Source organism: Vidua chalybeata, chromosome 13 (genome assembly GCF_026979565.1).
Source record: "Vidua chalybeata isolate OUT-0048 chromosome 13, bVidCha1 merged haplotype, whole genome shotgun sequence".
Classification (NCBI taxonomy): domain Eukaryota; kingdom Metazoa; phylum Chordata; class Aves; order Passeriformes; family Viduidae; genus Vidua; species Vidua chalybeata.
The window spans coordinates 10,997,792-11,021,273 of NC_071542.1; the positions used below are offsets into that span (position 1 = coordinate 10,997,792).

General features: G+C 41.1%; 1 protein-coding gene across 5 annotated transcripts in view; it reads left to right on the forward strand.

Annotated features, from left to right (window-relative positions):
• The window catches only part of PDE8A (phosphodiesterase 8A), a 155,277-nt gene that overhangs the window by 126,436 nt on the left and 5,359 nt on the right, over positions 1-23,482 (forward strand). For all 5 annotated transcript variants that reach the window (XM_053954439.1, XM_053954436.1, XM_053954435.1 and 2 more), the window contains exons 12-24: positions 214-291; positions 1,230-1,300; positions 1,888-2,052; positions 4,449-4,497; positions 4,795-4,930; positions 6,625-6,823; positions 9,523-9,740; positions 10,555-10,687; positions 14,027-14,191; positions 15,061-15,190; positions 15,936-17,817; positions 18,355-18,478; positions 22,873-23,035. In XM_053954439.1, the coding sequence (XP_053810414.1) occupies positions 214-291; positions 1,230-1,300; positions 1,888-2,052; positions 4,449-4,497; positions 4,795-4,930; positions 6,625-6,823; positions 9,523-9,740; positions 10,555-10,687; positions 14,027-14,191; positions 15,061-15,190; positions 15,936-16,042 (1,451 nt within the window). In that variant the 3' untranslated portion in view covers positions 16,043-17,817; positions 18,355-18,478; positions 22,873-23,035. The remainder of the gene's footprint in view (positions 1-213; positions 292-1,229; positions 1,301-1,887; positions 2,053-4,448; positions 4,498-4,794; positions 4,931-6,624; positions 6,824-9,522; positions 9,741-10,554; positions 10,688-14,026; positions 14,192-15,060; positions 15,191-15,935; positions 17,818-18,354; positions 18,479-22,872; positions 23,036-23,482) is intronic.

Here is a 23,482-nt window from a genome sequence, read left to right on the forward strand (position 1 = left end):
CAAACATTTAGGCATGTTCTGCCTGAGAACTTGACTGGGTTCAGGACAGTGGAATACAGCAAGAGCTTTAAAAGGTACTTTGATCAGCTCTCATCTGCTGAAGCATTGAGGTCAATGTCACTCAGCTGCTGCCAGGCTTTCTGAGCTTCAGTTCCTTTAACATGCATCTTAGGCAAAACTTTGTGTCATTATGCAATATCATTTTCTTCACAGATACTCAGACATGCAGACACAAAGACATGAGGAAAGGATCCCTGGATGTCAGATCCACAACATCACGTGGGAGCGATGGTATGTGAAACAACTCATCGTGTTGGGTCTGGCGGAGTTAGAGTTGTCGTGCAAACCCAACACACAAATTATTATATTTCTTACCTCTTCCCTTGATAGAGATATGAAGATATTTTTTTCTTAATTTTGTTTTCTTTCACTGTGTTGTATTTTGCTCTGTTAGATCACCCCAAACTTGATAGATGAGTCCCATACTCAAAACTGTTGCTGACACTTACATGCTTTTGTTAAATCATCCCTCATCACAGTCTAGGCAGCATACACTAGTGAAGCATGTCTGTGGCAGTGAGAATACAGTCATGTTCCAGTATAGCAAAAATAGCATTGACTCTTCTTCCTAAGAACTGCTCAGCACAATAAGTAACAGAGATGTCTGCATTTTATAGGTAGCACAATATCCAGAAAAATCTCATCTTGGCAGAACCAAAATTGCTAACCAATATAAAACATTTGTTTTTAAATTTCCAATGTAATAGGCCAAAACCTCTGCTGGTTTTATTTGGCATAGGTACCCACTTCAAAAGAGCTTCAGTGATTTACCTCAGCTTGGAAGCTGACTCATTATGACTTGTCATATTGCATCAGGCAGCAAGAGTAGATACATCCTGTAATAGTCAAAATTCAGTGGTTACCTACCTGTGCCTGCCAGTTTATACACACATATCTGTCTAGTCTTTTAACTGAGTTTGTAATTGAATATTTAAAATAATAAAGCAAAGCTATGATTTTGCCAGGCTGTTACAGCCACTTATCTCTAATCAGGGACATCAGTGGTTCAGCCAGCATCTCTTTGCAGTTGTGCATTCTGCAGTAGATTGCCTCTGAAAGGCACAGCAGGGTAAGCAGTGCAGAAAAGGCCTCAGGAGTTCCTGGCTGATCCTCCAGCCCAGCCTTGTCTCTGCAATCGGGGCACAAATTCTGCTCTGTTTTGCACACAGGCAGCTCCCAGCGGCGCCGCTCCTCCATGGCCAGGGTCCATTCCATGACGATTGAGGCTCCCATCACCAAGGTAATGTCACAGCAGTGCTGTGCTGCAGCACTGGGGCATGAGGCTCCAGGACAGCACCAGCCTCTGGTGCAGCTCCTTCCCCTGTTCCACGCCCCCACTGCTGTAGCTTCAAAAAGGCAGATACTCTGAGCAAAGATCTCCCAAACCTGCTTGGTAGAGTGTCATCCATGGAGTCAGCCATCACATTACCCTTTTTAAGAAGGAGAGACTGGAGTTCCTCCTTCTTACTTATGCATTGTCAACTGCATTCTGAAACCATTCAAAGATTTGTCAAAAAAACAGCTCTTTAACAAATTGTGAGAGGCAAGTGGGAGAAAGTTACATTAAATCCATTCGGAGACATTCTGAGGCTGTGCCTTGGAGGGGAAAGTCATTAATAAGATTTCTGTCCTTAAAGCCACTATCTTATTCCCAGAGTCAGTAGCAAACGTCAGCATTTCAGTAACATCCCTTTCATTTTGCTTTTCCCCCATGCAGATTAAAATTTTATGTCTTGTTATTTTCCTAAGTTTCCCATAGTAATTAACGAGTGTCTCTGTTTTTTACAAATCACTTCTAAGTTCACAATATGTCTGATGCTACATTAGGTAATAAACATCATCAATGCTGCACAAGAGAGCAGTCCCATGCCAGTTGCAGAAGCTTTAGACCGGGCTTTGGAGATTTTAAGAACCACTGAATTGTACTCTCCACAACTGGGGACAAAAGATGAGGATCCACATACAAGTGACCTTGTTGGAGGGTTAATGACAGTAAGTACTTACTGCCACAAGCAGCTCTTGATTAATGTTTGCTGCCTGATTTTCCCAGTTACTTGATCTTTATCATCTGCCGTGTGCTCTGCCTCTATCTACAATGCTAAATTTTCAAGAAAAACTGCACATGTCTTTTTGTGGACTTTCTCCCCCTACTTGAATAATGTAGCTCTGAAAAAGAAGAAAATTGACCAGCCCCTTTAAAACATTAGTTTAGCGAAAAATGGAAAGTAAAAACAAATTTGTTTTCAATGTGATTTGTTTGAGTAAGGTATAGGTGGGAGAGGAAGAAAGAAAGAGAACCAGATTTTTTATTTATTAATGAGGTTTAGAATGATGTGGGTTTGGGGGGCTTTTCAGTCTATCAAAATAATGTTTTCAAAAGAATGCAAAATACATTCTTGCTGTTTCTTGGATTACATTTGTACCTATAGCATAGTACCCAAAATTGAACAAAGGGCACACAGTGAAGCACGAACTGAATCCAAACCTTCAGAGCCTGGAGTCTGACCCTCCTGATGTTAACGAGATGAGTTTAGATGAATGTTACCTGAGGATACCCTAAGGATATGTGCTCTCATTAGTCTGAAGGTTGCATATGAAAGGCTACGTCAGGAAAAAAATTACAGTGTGTTGGATGCAAAAAGGTTCACAAAATGTGAGCTTTTCAGAGATGTCTCTGGGCTATTATAATTTCATGTTTGAACTATAATGACACCTGTGCAGTATCTATCAGAATCTTCAAATAGTTTGTGTATTTTTACCTTTTAAAATACCACAGCGAATATCTAATCAGGGGAAACATGTGGGAGACTCCAAGAATTCCAGGAGAAGACTTGAATGGTTCATGCTGGGTTGTATTTACTGACTGAGTAGACAAAATTTATTGTTACCTTAACTACAAAAATATAGAAAGAATATTGATACATGTGATACATTAGTCTTGAAGTGAATCTTTTCTCCTGCTGAATACATAAGAGTCCATGAACTCGACTGGTTTCTCCTTTTTGTGGATTGTTGATTCTTACCTGCATCTGTATTCTGATTGTATTTGGTCCACAAACATGAAGATAACAATATTGCAAAATATAAAATCTTTACTAAAAATAAACCCAAGACTTTTTAATGGAGCAATAAGAAAAGCTTAGAAAATTAATTTCAGAGCATATGGCATGGTATGAGCTTTAAAGCTATTGGAGAGAAACATTTTTCCATCAAAGGGTCTGCTGAAAACAGAATTATATAGTTCCATTTGCGTTCAGAAGTTACATCTGAGAAGGAAACAAGTAATATGTTATTGGATTTGAACTCTCAAGCAGGAAGGGCATTTGGAGTTCAAAGATAGATTTACCAGATACAATTACACCTGCTATTTCAACTCTTAAAAACTAATCTTTGATGCTAAATGATAGGCAACATCTGGTGACCTAAATATTTGTGTCATAGCAGTTCTATTGAATAGCCACTGTTGTACTGGCTTTCCTTTTAAATGACAAAACTCCAGACTCATTTACTTACAAATGTGAAAATAAGAATTAGATATAACAGCTCTTTTAAGAGCAGATATTCCATGTTCAGATACAGGATCCACATTTACTTCAGCTATAATTGGTGTGAATAACATTTTTAATAAGATGAATTCGGAAGTATTTTTTTTAAACACTGTTTTTTTACATCATGGGCTAAACATGAGCTAACAGCTGTAACCTCAAAAGAGCAAGTAGGATTTGGGCCACAGCATTTAGAATTATAAAATGAAAAGTAAATATTAAATACATAATTCTGTTAGTTTTAATCCATCATCTCAGTGTTCACATCTAGGCATCATGCCAGAATTAAGCCTAGGAGGCACTGAACTGAAGAATAAACATGTGCACATTCTGTGCGCTAGAAAAGAAGCCTCAGAGTAATTTATTCCTGAGATTCTCATGAGATTCTTATGCTGCTGAGGTGACTGGATCTGCCAATACCAGGGCAGGAGAGCAGGGGAATGTCTCCATCCACTCCCTCCCACCGCCCACCTTTGCTTGTTGCTGGAAGTGTGTGGACACACAGTGTCTGCTTTAAGGCACAGACTCACAGCTGGTGTGCATGTTGGCCAGACAAAGACAGATGTGAGGCTGCAATTCTAGACCTTCATCTGCACCTGAGAAACCTGAGTTTCTACCTACCTGAGTCCATATTGTATCCCCTAGCCTGCAGTTCCTCATCTGTTACGAGCTATGTGTAAACCAGGCTAATCTGAGCAGTACAAACAAATAAGGAGAGGCAGCTCTGATGACTGTCAGAGGCTACAGTCAGGCTTCTCTGAAGTTGTGCTACTACTTGGTGTCATCATGTCCTAGACCTATTGTGCAATACCCTCCATTTAACTTGCAACTTTCATTTAACAGGATGGTTTACGAAGATTATCTGGGAACGAATACATATTGTCAGCAAAACGTAAGTTTTAATTTGGCAGCTACTGAGATACTAAAACATGTTCAGAAATTTAAGAAGCGGGGGAAATAGGATTAGATGTTCTTTTTTATGAGCATTTTTTTTTTTTTGTTTGTGGGTTTGTTGTTTTTTTTTGGCAGGGGGGATTTATCTATAAGCATTTTTCTGCAGCATTACTGAGCCAGGTGTTACTACAGAAGAGAAAGCATGGTCATTCAGTAAAACTGTATCTCACTATTAAATATACTACTTAATATACTGTTAATAAATACATATAGTAATAACTGTGTTCCTCAAAAGAAACTCATCAGGTTGCTGGCAGTCTGAGCTCTCCAATCTCCCTCAATGACATACCCCCACGGATAACACAGGCAATGGAAAATGAGGAACAGTGGGATTTTGATATCTTTGAACTTGAGGCTGCCACCCATAAAAGGTCAGTAAATGCAAGAGCTCATAAACTGAAGTTGCTGAAAAGTGACTTAAATGTCATCCTCGAATCAGATCCTTAAGTTCTCTACCTGTGCTTTTACAGCTGAATTAATTTTATTTTCAATGTCAGATGTTTGAAATTTTCTCATTGTCATTTCTAGTTGTGTATGCATCTAAAATAGCTTCTGTTTCATCATGCACTATTTCCTGTAAATTCCCAGTGGATATAAGTGAAGATTATATATCTTTGGTATGGTATAATGACAATACAGCATAGTTTTTAAAGTCTTCCTTTATTCAGTAATATAAAAGTTATACAAATCAAATTTTTTTCTTGTGGGAATCAAATTCCTATTATGGCAAACTACATATAGAGTCAACATGCTGATCTTGATTTGATCAGTTGATACAGATCAAGTTTTATTTTCTTTCCATTTGATTGGGAATGTTTTCTTCCTGAACAGTTCCAAAACAGGTTTTCAGCTGAATTCCCATTACCTTTCTCTGGGATTAGAGGAAAGTCTTTATTCTTGGCACGTTACATTTTATGTGTAAGTTTAACTGAAGAACATTTACTGGTAAAAACCAGGGCATACCAGTTTCCATCATAGAAGTTTTCAAAAGCAGATCAGCAGTTTTAATAGACTGTATTTCATTAGTAGCAAAGGCTCCCTCTAAGACTGTAAATTGTTCTTTCTGTTTAAATCCTTGGTTTTATTTTCTCATGCTTATGAAAAGTTCGCCTTTTGGGTCTAGTTTCATGTATCATGATTTTTCTTAGGTAAAAGTTTTTGTGAGACACTAATTTGGAGGCCAGATCCTGCAATGAATTGACTATCTTAAACCCTTTGTCAAAATCCCAGATCTGTAAAAGCTTTGAAAGTTATTCAAAACCAAAGTGTAAGAAAGATGTCGGGCACTTAGTTAACAAATATGCACTTCATTATTAGACTGTGGTTTTATAAGCCAAAAAGGTGCAAAACCCCACAGGGTTTTGTTCTTCTTTAAAATTATTTTATTTTAAATTAATATATTTACATCCACTTGCTTTAGGTTTTCTTTCTTTGCTGCATTTTGATTTCTAATGAAGTAATGGAGATAAGTAATTAAAAAGAAAAATATAAAAATACAGTCAGTCTGTGTGATTTACAACATTTAATGGGTACATTGCAGTAACTAAGTTAATTATCCCAGCCAACATGCATGAGATCACCAGGTAGGTTTCTCTGTTCTTACTGATCTGGGGGGACCACAGAGGGACAAAGGAGGTACTTTGTTGCCTGTACTCTTATTAAAGGTAGTATAATTATGATTGCTTCCTACTGTGTTTAAATAACAGTAGTTCATTTGTTAAGATAAGTAAAGTGATTTTCAATGACTCACAAGTATGAATATGTTACTAGTATTGCCTGAAGTCCAAGCAGACATATGGTAATAAAGCCAGGATAATTAATTAGATTTTAGTGCATTACAGTTCCCTGACACAGAAACCTGGAGACACCTTTGTCTGACACTGAGGGGAATTAAGGGGGATTTGACTTTATGTATATTATAATTCCAGTATATGACACAGTAATTCTGTAACAAATCCTTATACATCATTAGCTAAAAATGCTGTGTGGATTCATACTGTTTATGCTATATAATATTCTTTCAGCTGCATTCATTTTAAAACTTGCTGTTTATTTTTCTCCACAGGCCTTTGGTTTATCTGGGTCTCAAAATATTTGCTCGCTTTGGAATCTGTGAATTCCTGAACTGTTCAGAATCCACTCTGAGGTCATGGTTACAAGTTATTGAGGCTAACTACCATTCCTCCAACTCCTACCATAATTCTACTCATTCAGCAGATGTACTACACGCTACTGCTTACTTCTTGTCTAAAGAAAGAGTAAAGGTGAGTCCACATTTATGAGAAACAGTTTAGGTGGGAAATGCAGATGCAATCAAAGAAGGATTTCTCAGAAACAGATTCAAAAGCCAAATGTCTGCCTAGTGCCAACCAGTTTGGTAACTCTGAGGTCAAAGAACTGGGCTGCTTTTTATGAATTCTAGGATCTCTCTTACAGTATATGTAGAAGGATGGATACTAACATTACAGAATTGAACAGTTCTTGATGGAAGAATAAGAAAACCTTCCTTTCAAGTAAAATTTCTTCATATAGTTAAACCTTCTCAGATAGGTGAGCTAATGACATAATTACTTTTGTGATGGTACATGCCAAATACAGATTTAATGTGATAAATTACTATCTCTTATGCCTGTGATGGTCATTTTGCAAAAGACTCCCAGGACAATATAGGCCATAAAGTAGGCTATATCACCCCTGGAGAAGATGCCCTGAGGCTTATAGAGACTGCATTGGAAGAGAAAAAAATTGGAAAAAAATTATTTGTCAGTACTGTAACACCCACTGGGGTATTAAAGCCACTGACAACCAGAATAAATCAGAGCGACTTTTGTTCTCACATGCCCAGACTGGAGAAGAGGAATAAAGCAGTGCTTGATGTGTGTGCAACAGAGTGGTGGGACATATTTCTGAGTCTCAGTCTTGGGTAGAAGTTTTGAACTGGCCTGCCTAAGGGTAGGACCAATGATGGGCACCTAGCTGAGAAATTTGTGACTGTAAACAAGCTTCTGACATCTCATTAAACTGTAGTAATTCCGTTAACTTGGAGCTGCAGCTCATTAATGTGCTCTCCAGAGGCTGATTTACAAATACCAAATGCCAAGTGGGGATAGAACGTCACTGGATTTTTTTCAGCCCCTGATTTGCCAGAGGTTTAGCTGGTCTTCCCAAGAATATCTATGAAAAACAGACAAGATCTGGATCCATTTCAGTGCCACAAAAGCATGACTGCCTCCTCTTTTTCCAGAAGGTTATTGCCATTCCTCCATAAGGCATAGGAAGAGAAAAAACTGTTGCAGCAACAGAAGGAACAGAATCAAAGTTCAGAATTCTCTCTTAATCTTTTCAAAGTTATAGCCCAGCTTTGTGTTGAACAGAGTTCAACTTAATCTAAACACAGAAAGCCCAATTCTGCCACTGAAATTCATGCTGAGAATATTTTTTTTTGGTAGCTTGAACTCAGTTCAACTTGCCTAGGAAAATTTTCTGGCTCTGAAATTGAAGCCATATTCTCAGAATAGTTTTCACTTCTGTGCCATGGGAGTTAAGAGAACAGAATTAGAATCCTTGACTTGACGTTGGGTGTAAAAGTACTGTAAATCCCTGTGAAATGAGTCAGGTAGACTGCTGTGGTCCTCCAGGTCAGGCATTCTCATGTTTCTGGCCATTTCCCATCTGCACAGGTCTTTCTCAGCCAGACTGAACACTGCTCAGTGTGTCCCTCTGAGGAAATCCCTCTCTCTGAACTGCATACCACAAAAACAGAATCCCACGAGCAGCAGCTGAAAGAAAGAAGGGAGAAGCTAACACACAGCAGAGAGTATTTCAGACAATGCTAACTATGAACTAGAGCAGAAAGAATTACTTGCCTTCTCTTGACAGTCCTTATGATATCCCTGCTCCTGCAAAGTCAAATCACTGCATAATTTCAGGAGGTGTGAAGAAGGGAAGGGTTTGTCTTTTTACCTACCAAGTACTATTCTGAATGGTGGTAGAGGGCCCATAGAGAATTTGGACCTCAAATTAAAGCAAATTGGAATGAAAATTATCTGTCCTGCTCCCAGATTCAAATGGGAATATTTCTGCTCTTGTGTCTCTTTCATTTTATTAAAATTTTTAATATAATTACTTTGTATCTGTGGTCCTTCACAAATGCCAGTATAAACACAGCACAAAGGCTGGTTTCAAGATGTATACAAAATATTTCTGACATGCTTAGTTCTTGTTCCCCTTCATGCTATTAATAAAGTATTAACACTTAAGTTTAAAATCTTAAGAGTCAAATAAGTTTGTATTTCATGACATGGTAGATAAAAATAGGCATAAAGTAATGTCCATTGCAATTAGGCATAAAGCTTGGAGTGCAGCATGCTACCAGAATCAGAATGTGACACAGAAAGTACAGAACATGTGTCATGTAATTTATCCATGGATACAAAACATCAGATATTCTCCAAAGAATATGCATTAGCTGTAACCCAGGACAGTGTTATTAAAGAACTGGATGTATGGAATAGCATTCCTTTCAAACTGTAAACCTAGCTAGCACATAAGTGGAACATGATTAGGACACATTAAATTGCCAAAGGAAATTAAGGGGTCGTAATAGAATAATTTTTAGCAGTATTGGTCTTTTTTCCAAGCCAAATACCTTAACTCCAAGTGAAGGTGGTTTCAATGTTGCTAGAAAACAGAAACTAATTTATTAATTTACATTTGTTTAATTTGATGTGCTGTGACAAAGGTGTGGTTAAGGCAAAATTTAAGAGGTACAAAATGGCCAAAAAAGTCACGCAATGTTCAATGAAGCTTATAATGAATTTTCCATTGCTCTGTGTAGAACATCTGACCCCTACTGATCTCCAGAGTTTTGGCTTTTATTCCTCAGTGACTTGGCTTAATCTTATGGACAGAACAGGGTTTCTAATGAGTGTGCCAGGAAAACTAAGCACCCTTCTATTTTCAGCAAACTCTGGATCCAATTGATGAGGTTGCCGCGCTCATTGCTGCCACAGTCCATGATGTGGATCACCCAGGAAGAACCAATTCGTTCCTGTGCAATGCTGGCAGCGAGCTCGCAATTCTCTACAACGACACGGCCGTGCTGGAGAGCCACCACGCTGCCCTGGCTTTCCAGCTCACCACCCGGGATGGCAAATGCAATATATTTAAAAACATGGAGAGGTAAGCTAAACCCCCTGGGTCCTTCTCTGCCCACCAACATCTCTCACTTCCTTCTGTGTAACATAAGGCAAACTAGCATCCTAGAGGAGGGCAGTGCCTGGTGGATAACTGTCCATGGCCCTTGTGAAATTTGCTTCTAAAACAGTAGAATGCTTCTGTCTCTCCTGCAAAGACTTCTGAGTAATTCCCCACTGTCAGTTTCTTCTGTCCATAAAAAGGCAGGCCCTATCTAAGGAATTTAGTGTAAATCTTAATTGAGCAAGTCTAGAAGAGTTGTTTTGTGTCATTGAATGTAGAGAACAAGCTATGGCTGGATGGGTAGAGAACAAGGAGAGATAGAGCCACAGAGCCATGTGAAGGATAATGAAGGACCTGTTGCTCTGGCAGCCTCAGAGAAGCATTTAGGGCATGGATGTGACCACTGCCTTGGTTCTCTCAAGATACAATAGAAAAATATTGCTGAAAACTTGACTGGAGAGTGAGCCACAGCTGAGTGTCTGTGCTAAAAGCCTTGGGAACATGCAGGTGTGGCATATCCTAGCAGCCTCCTAAGCAGCTGGTGCCTCTGCTTCTGCCCAGCTCTGGTACTGTTTCTCCTAGAGATCCAGTCATGCCTGGAGTACATATGTCTCTACACACCAAAGGTACTCCTACATCTAACAGAGATGCAGCTGCCCAAGCCTTTATTACTGTTCTTTCTTCCCCTAGCACCTCTCTCAAACAGGAATGGTCTGTTGCAATTTTGTTAGACTGTTTTAGCAACCAGCCCTTTGTGACCCAGCCAGCATTCTTAATTGTTTCCTTCTTTAAACAGGAATGAGTATCGAACCCTTCGCCAAGTCATTATTGACATGGTCTTAGCAACAGAAATGACAAAGCACTTTGAGCATGTCAACAAATTTGTCAACAGCATTAACAAACCCTTGGCAGCACTAGAAGAAAATGGGGTAAGCAACACTTCAAGTCCTCCTTAAAATGCCTAGGCAGGGACTGGGAACTCTTGGCAATGGGAAATTCCCACATGGTGTTCTGAGAAAGTTTATCAGAAATGTGGAGAAAGAGAGGCTGGAGATATATCTTTCACCTCTGGGTTTGAATCCCCTTCTGCTTAACCCTCACTTTGAGGGTGAGTAGGACTCACTTGGATCCTATTAATATCACAGTGCTGTGATGTCGTACTTGGAACAGGACCCTGGGCTTTATGTTTTCATAACCATGCCATTTTGATTAACCCAGTCGCTCCCATGGAAGAAGTGGTGAGACTGGGCATTGTTGTTGGCCATTTCTGCAAAGGAGGCAAGGTTTGCTTCAAAGCAGAGGCTGAATTACATTGCTCTCAAGAGGACATGCTGGGGGTGCAGCATAAGGGCAGGTCTGTGGGCTGGCATGTGGTGCATTCTCTGGGAATAAGGGCCCTCAGCCTCCAGTGCTGCCTGGCAGCATTCATGGGGTTTCTGTCTGCTTTCTTTTTTAATCTTTAAAATAGATTATGGTGACATTATGTATCATATAATCAATAGCCATCTGGAACCCCATGGACACAAAGAAATTGCCTGTTAAGAACTCTTTCTGAAAAACCACACTAGTTTCAATAACAACTTCAACCAGCAGTTTTGTTGCCAGTAAGAGCAGTGTATAATTTTGTTGGAATGATTTTTGCAAAGAGAAGCCTTGCAGAAATGGTTATGATAAAGCTTGCATCAGTGGCAACGTCATGTAGGAGCCGTAATGGTTTTCTGTATTTTCTTACCATGTTTTTTAGAAAGCCACATTTATGACTGTTGTGTGTAATGGGGGAAGGCAGTCTTTTTATTATCTGAGAGTGGGAGACAAACAGGTCTTACTCCTTCACCCATGAGAAGCAGACTGGAGCTTAACTGGAGAATTGTACCTTTGTCCACAGGAGCATAGGCTAGAATTAGCTTTGTTCATGGCACCTGGCGATGCTAATGGGAACTCTGTGAATGTGAAGCCAAAGTTCCAATAGGACACGGGGTGTACTGAATAAATTAGAAGAAAGGATGTTAAGTTCCCTGCTGGACAGCCTCTCTGCATGAGCATAGCAGCATCAGTGCAGGAGGAGAACAAGGGAGCTGCTGCTGCTGGGTGCAGTGCACTGCACTGGCCCCACTCTGTAGGGCTCCTGGTCTTGCTGAAGAGCCCTGCACTGGCCGGGCTTGGTGTGCAGAGCCACTCCTCCCAGCCCCAAGGGTTGGGATGCAGCAGTTGTTTGAGCAGCAGCATCCATCCAAAGAGCCAAACTCCTTTCCTATTACAGAGAGCTGAACAGCTGGTGCTGCTGAAGAACAGGGCTCAGACCTGTACAATCAGAGAGTAAAAACACAAACAGGGGCATAGAAAAATGAAAAAAAAGTTTAGTTCAACCCTTAAGCCCCAGAGACTGCAGGGAAATTATCTGCCCCACAAGGCATTTGTGATTCACAGCAAATTGTGCCCAAGGATGGGAAGTAAGACAAAGAATATATAATTTCTATTGAAAACAAGAAGCAAAATGTTTCCCTTCTTTCAGCTGGGAGTTTCAGTTTGGCAAGTTCCTATTAAAAAGCCTGTAATGTGTGAGTGGATAAAGCAAATTATTTATTGTGCTGAGGAGAACAACACTGTCAGCCCCTCTTTCAAGTCTGCTGTCCCTCTGGCTGCAGCAGCAGTGTATGTTTTCTGGCCTGCTTTCCAGTCATGGTGGTGACTCAGTGGAGTGTGTGCAGGCTGAGCTGCCAACTGCCTGTTCCAAATGGGACAGTTCCACCTCTTTTTTTTTTTTAATTATTTTTATACAAATTTGTTCAAAGAGCCATGCTGAGAAGCTGCTCTGTTTGTTTCCTTTCTGCTTTTGTTTCATAAACTGAAAAAAATCCTTTCCAGCTCCAGCATCCTTTATCCTCCCATTTCCCCTCATGATGTCACCTAAGCTATGACAGGAAGCCAACATCTGACATGCAGAGACACCTCTGCACTCTGAGCAGGATGCTGGGACTGAGCACAGTTAACACATTTTATTCCCAAGACATCTGCATCTAGCAAGTAGAACTGTGCCTTTGGTTTGAACAGATCTCAGAGGTGAACATCCTTTCTTGTTCCCTGGTGGTTTACCTGCTAGGATATTCTCTACTATTCGTAACTGAACAATCTCTAATTTTCCATACCTAATTTCCATACTTGTGTTTCTGGAGCTTCCATCACTTTATGTTGGCTTTCTCATATATAATTTGTCCATGCATTTGGAGGTATACAAATCTCACCTTTTTTATTCTGTTTTCCCTTCCACATACCTAGAAATGAGAGAAAAGAATTGGTTTAGACATCTCATTTTGGTGAGACCTGTGGAGCTGGTATTTCTGAGCCATTTCTAGAATATCAATTTTTTTTTATTACTGTCAGTTTCTTCCTTTAGGAAGAACTGTCTTCCCCACAAGAATTTTCTTCTGAAAAATGTCATGGTTATTCTGACCTAATAAAAGGTCAGAATGTTTCTACTGCTTTGTTGGAATGTTTCTTTCTGCTTTCTCCCTCTTTACAAAAAACTGCAGGAACTGGTAGCACATTATTATTATCATTATTGTTAGTTACTTCTTCCCTGCTCTGACTGTAGAGCAAGACCTTGTTAGGTGCCAAAAAAGTTGTGTATGTTCCTTGCTTCAAAGAGTTTCTATTCTGAGTAGACAGCAGTGTAAACTCCTGTACCTATCCATCCTTAAAGAGTCCAGCAACAAGGGAAGGGAATAAGGAACATGCCTGGGAAGCAATGTAGGATCTGACTCTGAATAGTAGCAGTGCTGTCAGAATGATTGATACACTGATGGGGTTTGTGTGCCAAGAGTGGCTCTGCATCTCGGGTCAGTCCCTCTTTTCAAACCAACTATTCCACTCTTAATGTGCAAGTCCATTAATCCTTGGGTTTCAGCAGAGAGTTACATTTTTCTGCCTACACAGTCCTCATCATTACGTGTGTAGTGATGAATGTATCCTCTCCACAATTTTGAGAAGGCAGATAAGGAATAGACGGATTAGATGACTTGCCCAAAGATGCCAAAGAAATCTGTCAAAAAGCCAGTGACTGAATCCAGAAACTGGAGTTCAGTGCTAGCTCAGAGCTGTAGCTGACTTTCATAATCCACCTATAAATTCAGTTAGACATCAAATCTGGTAGCCAGTAGCAGGACTGATCCCTGTAGGATGTGCTGAAAGCATTCTCAAAGCACAAAAGCTTTTGAGTTAGTGCATGGAGACCTTGCTAATGGATTGTTGTTAATTCTTAAATGTTACAGAATAATGGTGATGGAGAGTCAATCAAAACTGTTCTCAGGTCTCCTGAAAACCGTATCCTTATCAAGCGCATGTTGATAAAGTGTGCTGACATTTCCAATCCATGCAGACCCAGAGAACAGTGTATAGAATGGGCCGGCCGCATCTCTGAGGAGTACTTTGCACAGGTAAGGCACCTAAAGCAGGCTGCTGAAACTGCAGGTCAGCATCTCTTTAAAAGGGAGGGGAAGGGTGCCAGTGTCACAGAGTATCTCAGGCTGCATTATGTAATGTGAGAAACAACAACCTTTTTATTTTAAATGATAGGTATTACTCATACTGGTTCACAACTAGATGCCTTCAGAGAGATGAAAGTTGACAACTTCTATTGTGCAATTTCTGAAAAAATTAAGCTTTCAAGTTGTTCAGTTTGGAACTCAGCTTTTTGAGCCTTGTCTTTAAATGCACTCCCATCACATAACATAGAGCAAGGATGCCTTCTGTACCAAATGCTGGCTTTGCCTTGGGAATAGGATCATCAGGTTCTAGTGTTTGGATGGGAGCAGCACTCCAAGAAATGCTGTAATCCCTTAGCACACTGTGCTGAGGAAAGGTTTTAGGAAGATGTAGAAAAGGAGAGGGCAGCCATTACAGATGATAGACCAAACACTGCAGTTGGAACTTGGTGCCCCAAGCAAGGGACAAGGGAGTAAAGAAGGTACTTTGCCATGTCTGAGTGGGAGAGATCACTGCTTCCATCAGAGACTGAAAATGCCTGAGCAGCTCTTAAGTCCAAAGAAGTCATAATTTGGTAATGTGTGCAGTTACTTAGGGTCAGCTTGTGTGCAGATACAGAAGGGAATAGATACTGCAGATACAGTTTCCCTTTGTGGGAAACACTGGAAGGCACTATTTGTCTGCTGTTTTGCCGAAACTAGGTGCTTAAGATTAAGTTGCTGCTGCTTCAGATTTCTAGTCAGTGCCAAACAATCTGCTGCTAAAAGAAGCCCATTAACAGAATGTGTCTTAGATGAATAATCACTAATGTTTTTTGCAGACTGACGAAGAAAGGAGGCAAGGTTTACCTGTTGTGATGCCAGTTTTTGACAGAAATACTTGCAGCATCCCCAAATCCCAATTATCATTCATTGATTACTTCATTATTGATATGTTTGATGCCTGGGATGGTAAGCAAAACTCTGCTGTTTCCTGATGTGAGCAATTTGTGAAAATTTGAAGCTACTGTGATACCAAATTTCTTTTTTATGGCTCCTAAATAAAGGGAGAGAAAAGGGAAGATTCCTGCAGTTCAAGTAAGATTAATAACTTCATTATTGCTTTTAAGTATGGCTACAAGCAATTCTAATGGCTTGTCTATAATATACTAGATTCTGGCAGTCTTTAACTTTTTAAACTTGCTTCTCTGTAAACAGAGAACAGAACACACTCTCTTTGATAGCTCTTTGAGCACAGTCATTTTGTCCATGTTAATATTGGTTATTCTTCATGGCAAATTTCTACTGTCTGGAAACTGCTTGGGGGAGCAACTGTTTCCTTCCAAGTGCTGCCTCCATGGTAAAAGTGGTCAGAAATGTGACTCTCCTGAATGCCAGATCATGACATGTGACTGAGGTTTGATGGGGTAGGATAAGTACAACCATAACTAGCTATGCCCCCCCTGGAAAACTGTGATCCTTTGCTGGGACTTGCAGTATCAGTATTAAGTAGATTTACAGAGAAGTTCTCAGTGGCCTGAGCACTACATGAGTGCTGAGAGCTATATAGTCAAAACTATTTCAAGCATCAGTATGACAGATTTAAACTTTTCTACTCAACACAGTTGCCCAAACATTTCAAGTGATACTTAAGCAGACAGAATCTGTGACTGTTTCAGTTCTGCAAATTCAATGCTTTCTGCCCTTCGTTCCCTAGCATTTGCCGACCTGCCAAATCTGATGGAGCATCTGAATAATAACATTAAATACTGGAAAGGACTGGATGGAAGGAACCTGCGAGTCCTTCGACCACCACCAGAATAGCAGTTAGACCATGGTGTGTCATTCACTAGCCAGATGCATATTTATTCAAGCTCACTTTTATCTGTGTGAATTCAGATTTGTTTTGGTCTCTTCAGTATTACAGTAAAGCTAGCCCATGCACTTGGGGAACTTTCACGTTCAAGAGAACACGAGGTCAGCAGTTGACTTCCACAAAGTACCATGTGTGGACTCGGATGAAATAAGCCCACCAAGTGGAATTACACTGGATTGCTGCAGTACTTGTACTGAAGAGGGTTTATTATGAACATACTTCTGTGATATCTTCATACCAGCACATGAAGCTGGAAGACCTTGAAGAGAATCCTCATGAAAAGGACATTCACTAGAAGTTTATCTATTAATAGAGACTCACCGCTTTTATGAGAAAGCTACATGCTTTTTATAAGCACTTCAGACAGTTATGTAGAACAATCAGACATTTAAAATGCAACTGTCTATGAAAGAATTTTTTGATCTATGAAAAATAGATGTACTGTATTTTTTCACATCACAGAAGGTGCAATCATTCACTTCTGAGCACTACTGAAAGTGAGTTCTCCTTAAGAAATTTAGTAGCAAATGTAAAAAATAACACAAGAATTTTGAGGTTGATCGTTAGCATCTATGATTAAAATGTTATGTTTTATTTATTTTGTTAGATGTTCAATATTTTCTATGAATTTATAAATACTTAAAAGCCAAAGCCAACTTTAGATGCATTATAAATTTACATGATTCATACTCATTAATATACCTTTAATTGATGTACAGACCTTTTATTTTCATAATGCAAATACAAAATACTATACAATGATACATTTTTATTGCACTGTAAGGATAGATGTGTATGTTTAAATATTGTCTGATTTATGTTAATTAAAATAAGTTTTATTAAAAAGGTCTCACTTGAGAATAGTAGAATAAACAAGAACTGTATACTGTCTGAGCACCAGAACTGCAGTAGTTCTCCCACAAACCAGTGAAGACCACCTGATCTTCTCTTGGCTACAAAAATAATAATGTGTTGGAACTCTGTTATCTCCCATGACATTTTATGACTGAATTCCCTGTTAAAGTCTGCCTTATTTTATATAGTATTTCTACAAAGCATTCCACAGCATATATGAAGAGGTGATACTAAGGTGATTCAACATTTTATAGCCAATGTATTTTCCTCTGCCATAAAGGAAAAAGAACATAAAACCACCAACACAAACCTTCAACTCAAGAAGTTTGTAAAGGCTGTGTACCTTCACAATTTGAATGAAACCTTCATAGCAACTACCAGAAAATAATAAAATGTATATTTTAAGAAGTGTCAAGTCCTACCCATTTCATTTGAAATGTATACGCACTTTGTAGTTTGCAGACTAACAAACACATGAAATTCTTTTTAAAATAACTAAGATACTTTTTGTCGGGGGAAGGGAAAAGTTGAGGAGGTTGAACAGCATAAGGGTGATGAAAGGTGTAGCTGGCAAGCCCCTGTGTTTGTGGCCTGCCCTTGGCAAGCCCATCAGACCCTTGTGCACCCTTGGACAAGTCTCTTCACAGCTCCGCGCAGTGTCGCGCTGTGTTCCACTGGAGGACTCGAGCAGTATCCTGTCAGCCTCCCCAGTCAACAGAAAGGCATCCAGAGGCACTGAAAGGGCTGCTGACTGTCATTACTGCAGAGGCAATTGAGTTCAGAGACATTTTGAACCATTCCTGAAGAAGCAGAAGCCAGGGAGAGGTGGATGATGGAGCAGTTCAGGGACTGCAGTAGCAGCCTTAAGGTAAGAAAGGAAGAAGTGACCTCTCCAGGTGTTACCTGCTTCTGTGTTTCCCCTTCCTCTCCAAGCCAGTGAGACTGATGGGCTACCACCATTTGTTCCTGTTAGTGTCATGCCTTTCTGCCCTTACCCTGCTTGTGTGGTCTCTTTACCTACTTAGAATTCAGTTATATGCTGTTGGGGCAGGGAATTCCCTTTTCATAATTCCATTTTAGTTCATTGTTGTGTGCATATTGCCTAAGCCAGGGGGCTCAGATCCTGTGAGGGGTGCCCAGACTGTGCCACTGTCTCACTGACATTAGGACAGAAGCTTCTCTGGTCAGTCTAACAGAGGGTCTACAATCAAAGCTGAAGGAGCAGATATATATTTTCACTGAAAGCTCAATAAAACAAGTATCCTGTTTTCACAGGAAACTTGCAAGGAGAGAGAGAGTTGGCTGACAGTTTTCCTGGCAATATCACATTGTATTTCCCTACACTGCATCTATTGTAACCAGCTGTAATTTGCTACCTGGTATTAATCTCTTCTGTTCCTTTCAGGCTCCTGTGTCTCCATTAGGGGAAAATTGAATCACACATCAGTGTCTCTTCTGCTTATCTGCTGCAGTGAGGATGGGAGAGGACGTGTGGGCATGAGCATGTGGGCTCAGAGACTTATCTGCAGGTAAAAATCATGGAATCATTTAGACTGGAAAAGACCTTTAAGATTATGGAGTCCACCTGTTCCTCCAGCACTGCCAAATCCACCACTAAACCACATCCCCAAGTCCCACATCTACACATCTTTTGCACATGTTTTAAATCCCTTCGGAGATGGTGACTTCACCACTGCCCTGGGCAGCCTGTTCCAGTTGACAACCCTTCAAATAAAAAAAAAAATTCCTAATATCCAATCTAAACTTCCCCTCGTGCAACTTGAGGCCATTTCCTCTTGTCCTATCACTTGTTTCTTGGGAGGAGAGACTGACTCCCACCTGCCTACAGTGTCCTTTCAGGCAGTGATAAGGTCTCCTCTGAGCCTCCTTTTCTCCAGGCTGAACACCCCCGGCTCCCTCAGCCACTCCTTACAGCACTTGTGCTCCAGACCCTTCCCCAGCTCTGTTTCCCTTCTCTGGACACGCTCCAGCCCCTCAGTGACCCTCCCGAACTGAGAAGCCCAGAACTGGACACAGCACTGGAGGTGTGGCCGCACCAGCGCTGAGCGCAGGGGGATGGCCACTGCCCCGGCCCTGCTGGCCACACGGCTCCTGACACAGGCCCGGTGCCACCGGCATTCCTGGCACTCGCTGGTCACGTTCAGCTGCTGCTGACCAGCACCCCGGGCCCTTTTCTGCTGGGCACTGTCCAGCCCCAGCCTGTAAAGCTGTGTGGGGTTGTTGTGACCCAAGGGCAGCACCCGGCCCTTGGCCTTGTTGAACCTTACACCACTGGCATCACTCCATGGATCCAGCCTGTCCCTCTGCAGAGCCTTCCTACCCTGCCGCAGAGCAACATTCCCATCCAACTTGGTGTCATTTGCAAACTGACTGAGGGTGCACTTGATCCCCTCATCCAGATCCTCAATAAAGATATTAAACTGCCCAGAAAAAATATTTCTTCATAAGCATAGTTAATATTCTGGGTTATATTAAAATATGGTTAAATGCAGTTAATTTCATCTGTATAAAAATGCCTGATGCATCATCATTGAAAAGATGTGATCAATATGATTAATTCCCTGAAATTTACACTGCATCTTTATTTCCATTACTTGGACTGTAGAACTGTGCTAATCAACCCTCTCTGTAAGCCAGATTTATGTCCATACTGGTGTACAATAATTTCACTTAACATAAAACACTGATTTTCAGCCACTGCAGCTATGCTCACTCTCCTGTCCATCTAAATTTGCTGAGGACAGATTATAATTAAAATCTGGAATCCCGATGCCTGATCTTTACTTTTTTCCCACTGAGCTTCTCTCTCCAAGCCACACCTCTGAAGCCTTCTGTGCACCGTGAGGCTGTGCCTGTTCTGTGGGGGTGATTCTGTGGTGCCCATGCAGCGTGAAGGGCCTTGCTGTGGAGCAGTAATAGTCCTGATATTCACTGCTCCAGGATGCAGATGTCTTTGGATCCCGTTGCAAATGCTTCAGCCATTCCAGATCCCCTTCCTTTATTCTCCAAGATTACACAGCAACATCACATGCCCTGTGCTCTGAACCCTTCCCAGCTTTTTTGAACTGTCACTCAGTGATGGAACTTCCTGGGGACAGAAGTGGCTTTACTGATGGTCCTTCACCATGGAAGGGAGAACACTGGAATAAACTGAGTGTGATTGAAGTGTTCCCAATTTCAGTTAGGCTGGCAGTCTTATAAAGTGTCTGCACTTTTCATTTGTTCTTGCTTTAATGCTAATACAAGAGTAAATTCCAGTGCAGACACGATGAAGGAGAGGTTCTTTATGCACCTCCAGGGCTTTAGTAAAAAGCTTTGTGTTTTAAAACTTAATAAGGTTCAACAATTCAGCATTAAATGACAGAATGAATAGCTCTATTTTCCATGCTGCATATTTTCTATCAGGTAATCCTGCTTCTAAACCTGGGTATCACTGTAGATGCTTCCAAGTGAATCTGAATTATTATGATCTTGTAAAAAAAATGTTGGCTTCTCAGCAAATTGTCCTAGATGAACATCCTTTTCCCTTGTACAAAATTTGGAGTAATAATTGCTTATTCTGACAAAAGGATAAACCAGATAGGTGGTATGCACAGCTACCTTATCACAGGTCTGAAGATGGTTTTCATACTGCAGTTTACCCAATGGCTATATAAATAATTTAATACATAAATTAAAAATCACCTGAAATTGAATGAATGCCTTGGGTTTTGTTGCAGTGCCTTTTCATCTGGGTGTTTCTGCTTGTCTCAGTAGAGGAGTCATTGATAAAACATTTAAGAAAATGTGTCTTGAACATGAAGGAATTGAGCAATGGCAAATGCATTCCTGCATAAAAGAGAAGAAAGGATTATAGATATCTAATAATCACTTGCTGGGTGCTGAGAAACAGCACAGGCAAACAGTCAGTCGTGCCCTTCAGTGAGACCAGAAGGGTTTGAGTCAGGACTCTGCAAGGAGTGCTTTGAAATGAAGTCTCAGAGCTATTCACAAGCTTCAAAACAAATAATCTCTCTGCTCATGTGTGACATCATGCCTCCAAGGTACAGGGGTCCCAGGGGTGCTGTTAACTCATAGCAGGATGGAGTGCAGTTTGTCCTGACATGATGTTTACATGCAGAAAACAAGCTTCCAAATTGCTGCATGTCCCTGTGCAGCCTGTGCTGCTGGTTCAGAACAAAGGGGATGTCCAGGTGTTTCAGTTATTTTTTGCTGAAACTTTGGCTCTGTGAGCAAAGGGCTGTGGCTTAACTCCACTGAATACTTTCTCTCAATGCCTGCTTTGAATGTTATTTGGGCAAAGTGTCTCATGTTTCCCTTTTTTCCACTTGTTTAACATCTTTAAGACTCTCCTCCAACACTTCCCATGCAAACCTCAGTGGACTCAGCTCTGCAAACCCTGTGAAGCAATGGCAGTTGCCTCTTTAGCAGGCAAGGCAACTGAGTTAGGAAAGGCCAGGGAACCCAGAGCCACTAAGCAAAGTAGCTTTGAGGCTTCTAAAGATCTTTGAAGTCCTGGATCTTCAAGCTCTGCCTGTGGTTTATCAGTAAGTGTTAGGCCAGGAAACAGTCTTCTGGTCTTCTCATGTTCCACTTTCCCCCCTCTCTTCCAGCTTCTCTGCTTCCATTTTTCTTCTTAGCTCATTTGCTAGGAGTCTTTGCTTTAACTTCCACTGGCTGAACATCTCCCTCAAACACACAGCCATAACACTGGGACTAAACCCTGCCTTTCAAACTGACTCTTGCTGCTTACTTACTACAGTTTTTACCACAAGAAAATCTTTTTCTTTCTGACTCAAAATGAGCCTGGAGAAATATCTTATAATGGCTGAAAGCCTTACATTGGTATCCACAGGCAGAAGGAGAATACAAACACAGTTAACTGAAATAGCTTGTGAGCACTGCAGTGCTGCTGGGGCAGTGGGAATATGTGTGCAAGGTCTTTGGTACTGTACTCCCACATGCAAAGTGAAGTCAGGAGTGTTCCCAGGCACCTCTGCCTTATGTTAGCAAGCACAAGCAGCTGGGGACACTTGTTGAAATTTGAATCTGCCTTTTCTTGGTTTGCTTGCTCCCCCCGTCGAGTGGCAAGAGTCATTGCTAGAGCTAAAACTCATCTTAGTTCAGCCCATGGTACTTAGCAGAAGTCACTTCATCCTTTTATTACACAGGTAGTGAAACAGTGCACCAATGCATACAATTTTCAAAAGGAAGTGAGAAAAGTGACTCCTCTTTGAAACAAAAGGGGGAATTTAGCCAGTGTGTAATTATTCAAGTGAGAAGTTGGTCTTGTCTGTATTTAATATTTCAGAGTGGTATTTGATGTAAATCCTTCCCCAGAGTTCATTACATTAGCTCTTAGCTCAACCTGAGCATGCTGAGTGCCAAGTTCAGCATGCAGCATGTTTTATCACCAAGGAGAATGACGTCAACCTGGTGATCCTGCAGCTCCCCAGCTCGGGGGAGGAGGTATGGCTTTGTCTTCAGCCTAAAGATGAAATGAAATATGTTTTGATAAGATTTTCTTGGTATTTGCAGTGTAAAATGTGTGAGGAATATTGCTTTTTACCTCCAGAAAGAACTGTCCCTTTTTGCCTAAAAAAAAAAAAAAAACCCTCAAAAGTTACTTTGCTTGTAATATTATTCTACACAGAAAATGCATTTTTTCCTTTACTGATCCCTAAGCTTTACAAGCAGACCCACAGAGTCCTTTCAGAGGTGGGTGAAATGAGCTGCAGGGAAGCACAGGGCTTGTGGGCATCCACGCCACAGCAAACCTTGGCCTAGTCCTGGGGCAATCTGGCTGCTGCTGAGGGCTCTGGTGAGGATCCTGCCAAAAAAATGGGAAGAGAAATGTAGAAAGCAGGTGTTTTCATAAAGGTTTGTCTCTGGTGTTTTTCAGAGATACTGGTCAGAGCTCCTGAGATGCCAGAGCTTCGTCCTCCCACCCCACTGTGCGCCAGGCTTGGTGAGACTCCCGGGAGAGCCGAATGCCATCGGCGGGCACGGAGTCGCAGCACTGTCCCCACGCTGGCTGGTGCCGGCTGTTTCACTCTCTGCTTACTGTAAGTAAGGCAGACTGCAAGGACACAGCACGAATGTGAGCACTCAGGAGCAGGCGAGACACCCGGCCACCCCTCTGGGACTGGGCTGGGAACAGCGTGCGTAACATCAGACACGGCTTTTGGGGTTAATGAGGGAGAAAGCCTGCCATTGCTGATATACAGACAGTTTTCAGGACATTGTGAGAGCAGAGTGAAGTACTCCTCACCTAACAACCAAACCCTAAAAGCGAGCGGCCTCTCCCAGCCCCTCAAAATGCATGCTGGCAGACTCAGTGCCAGTGTGCTGTCCCCTGTTATGACAGATCTCTGACAAGGCAAGGTCAGAAGGCACAAAGTTTTAGCTGCTCTATCATGCCAGGAACAAAAAAAAAGCCAAAACACCAACCTATCCTCCAACCAAAACCACACAGAAACCCCAACAACAACAACAACAAAACAACCCAAAGC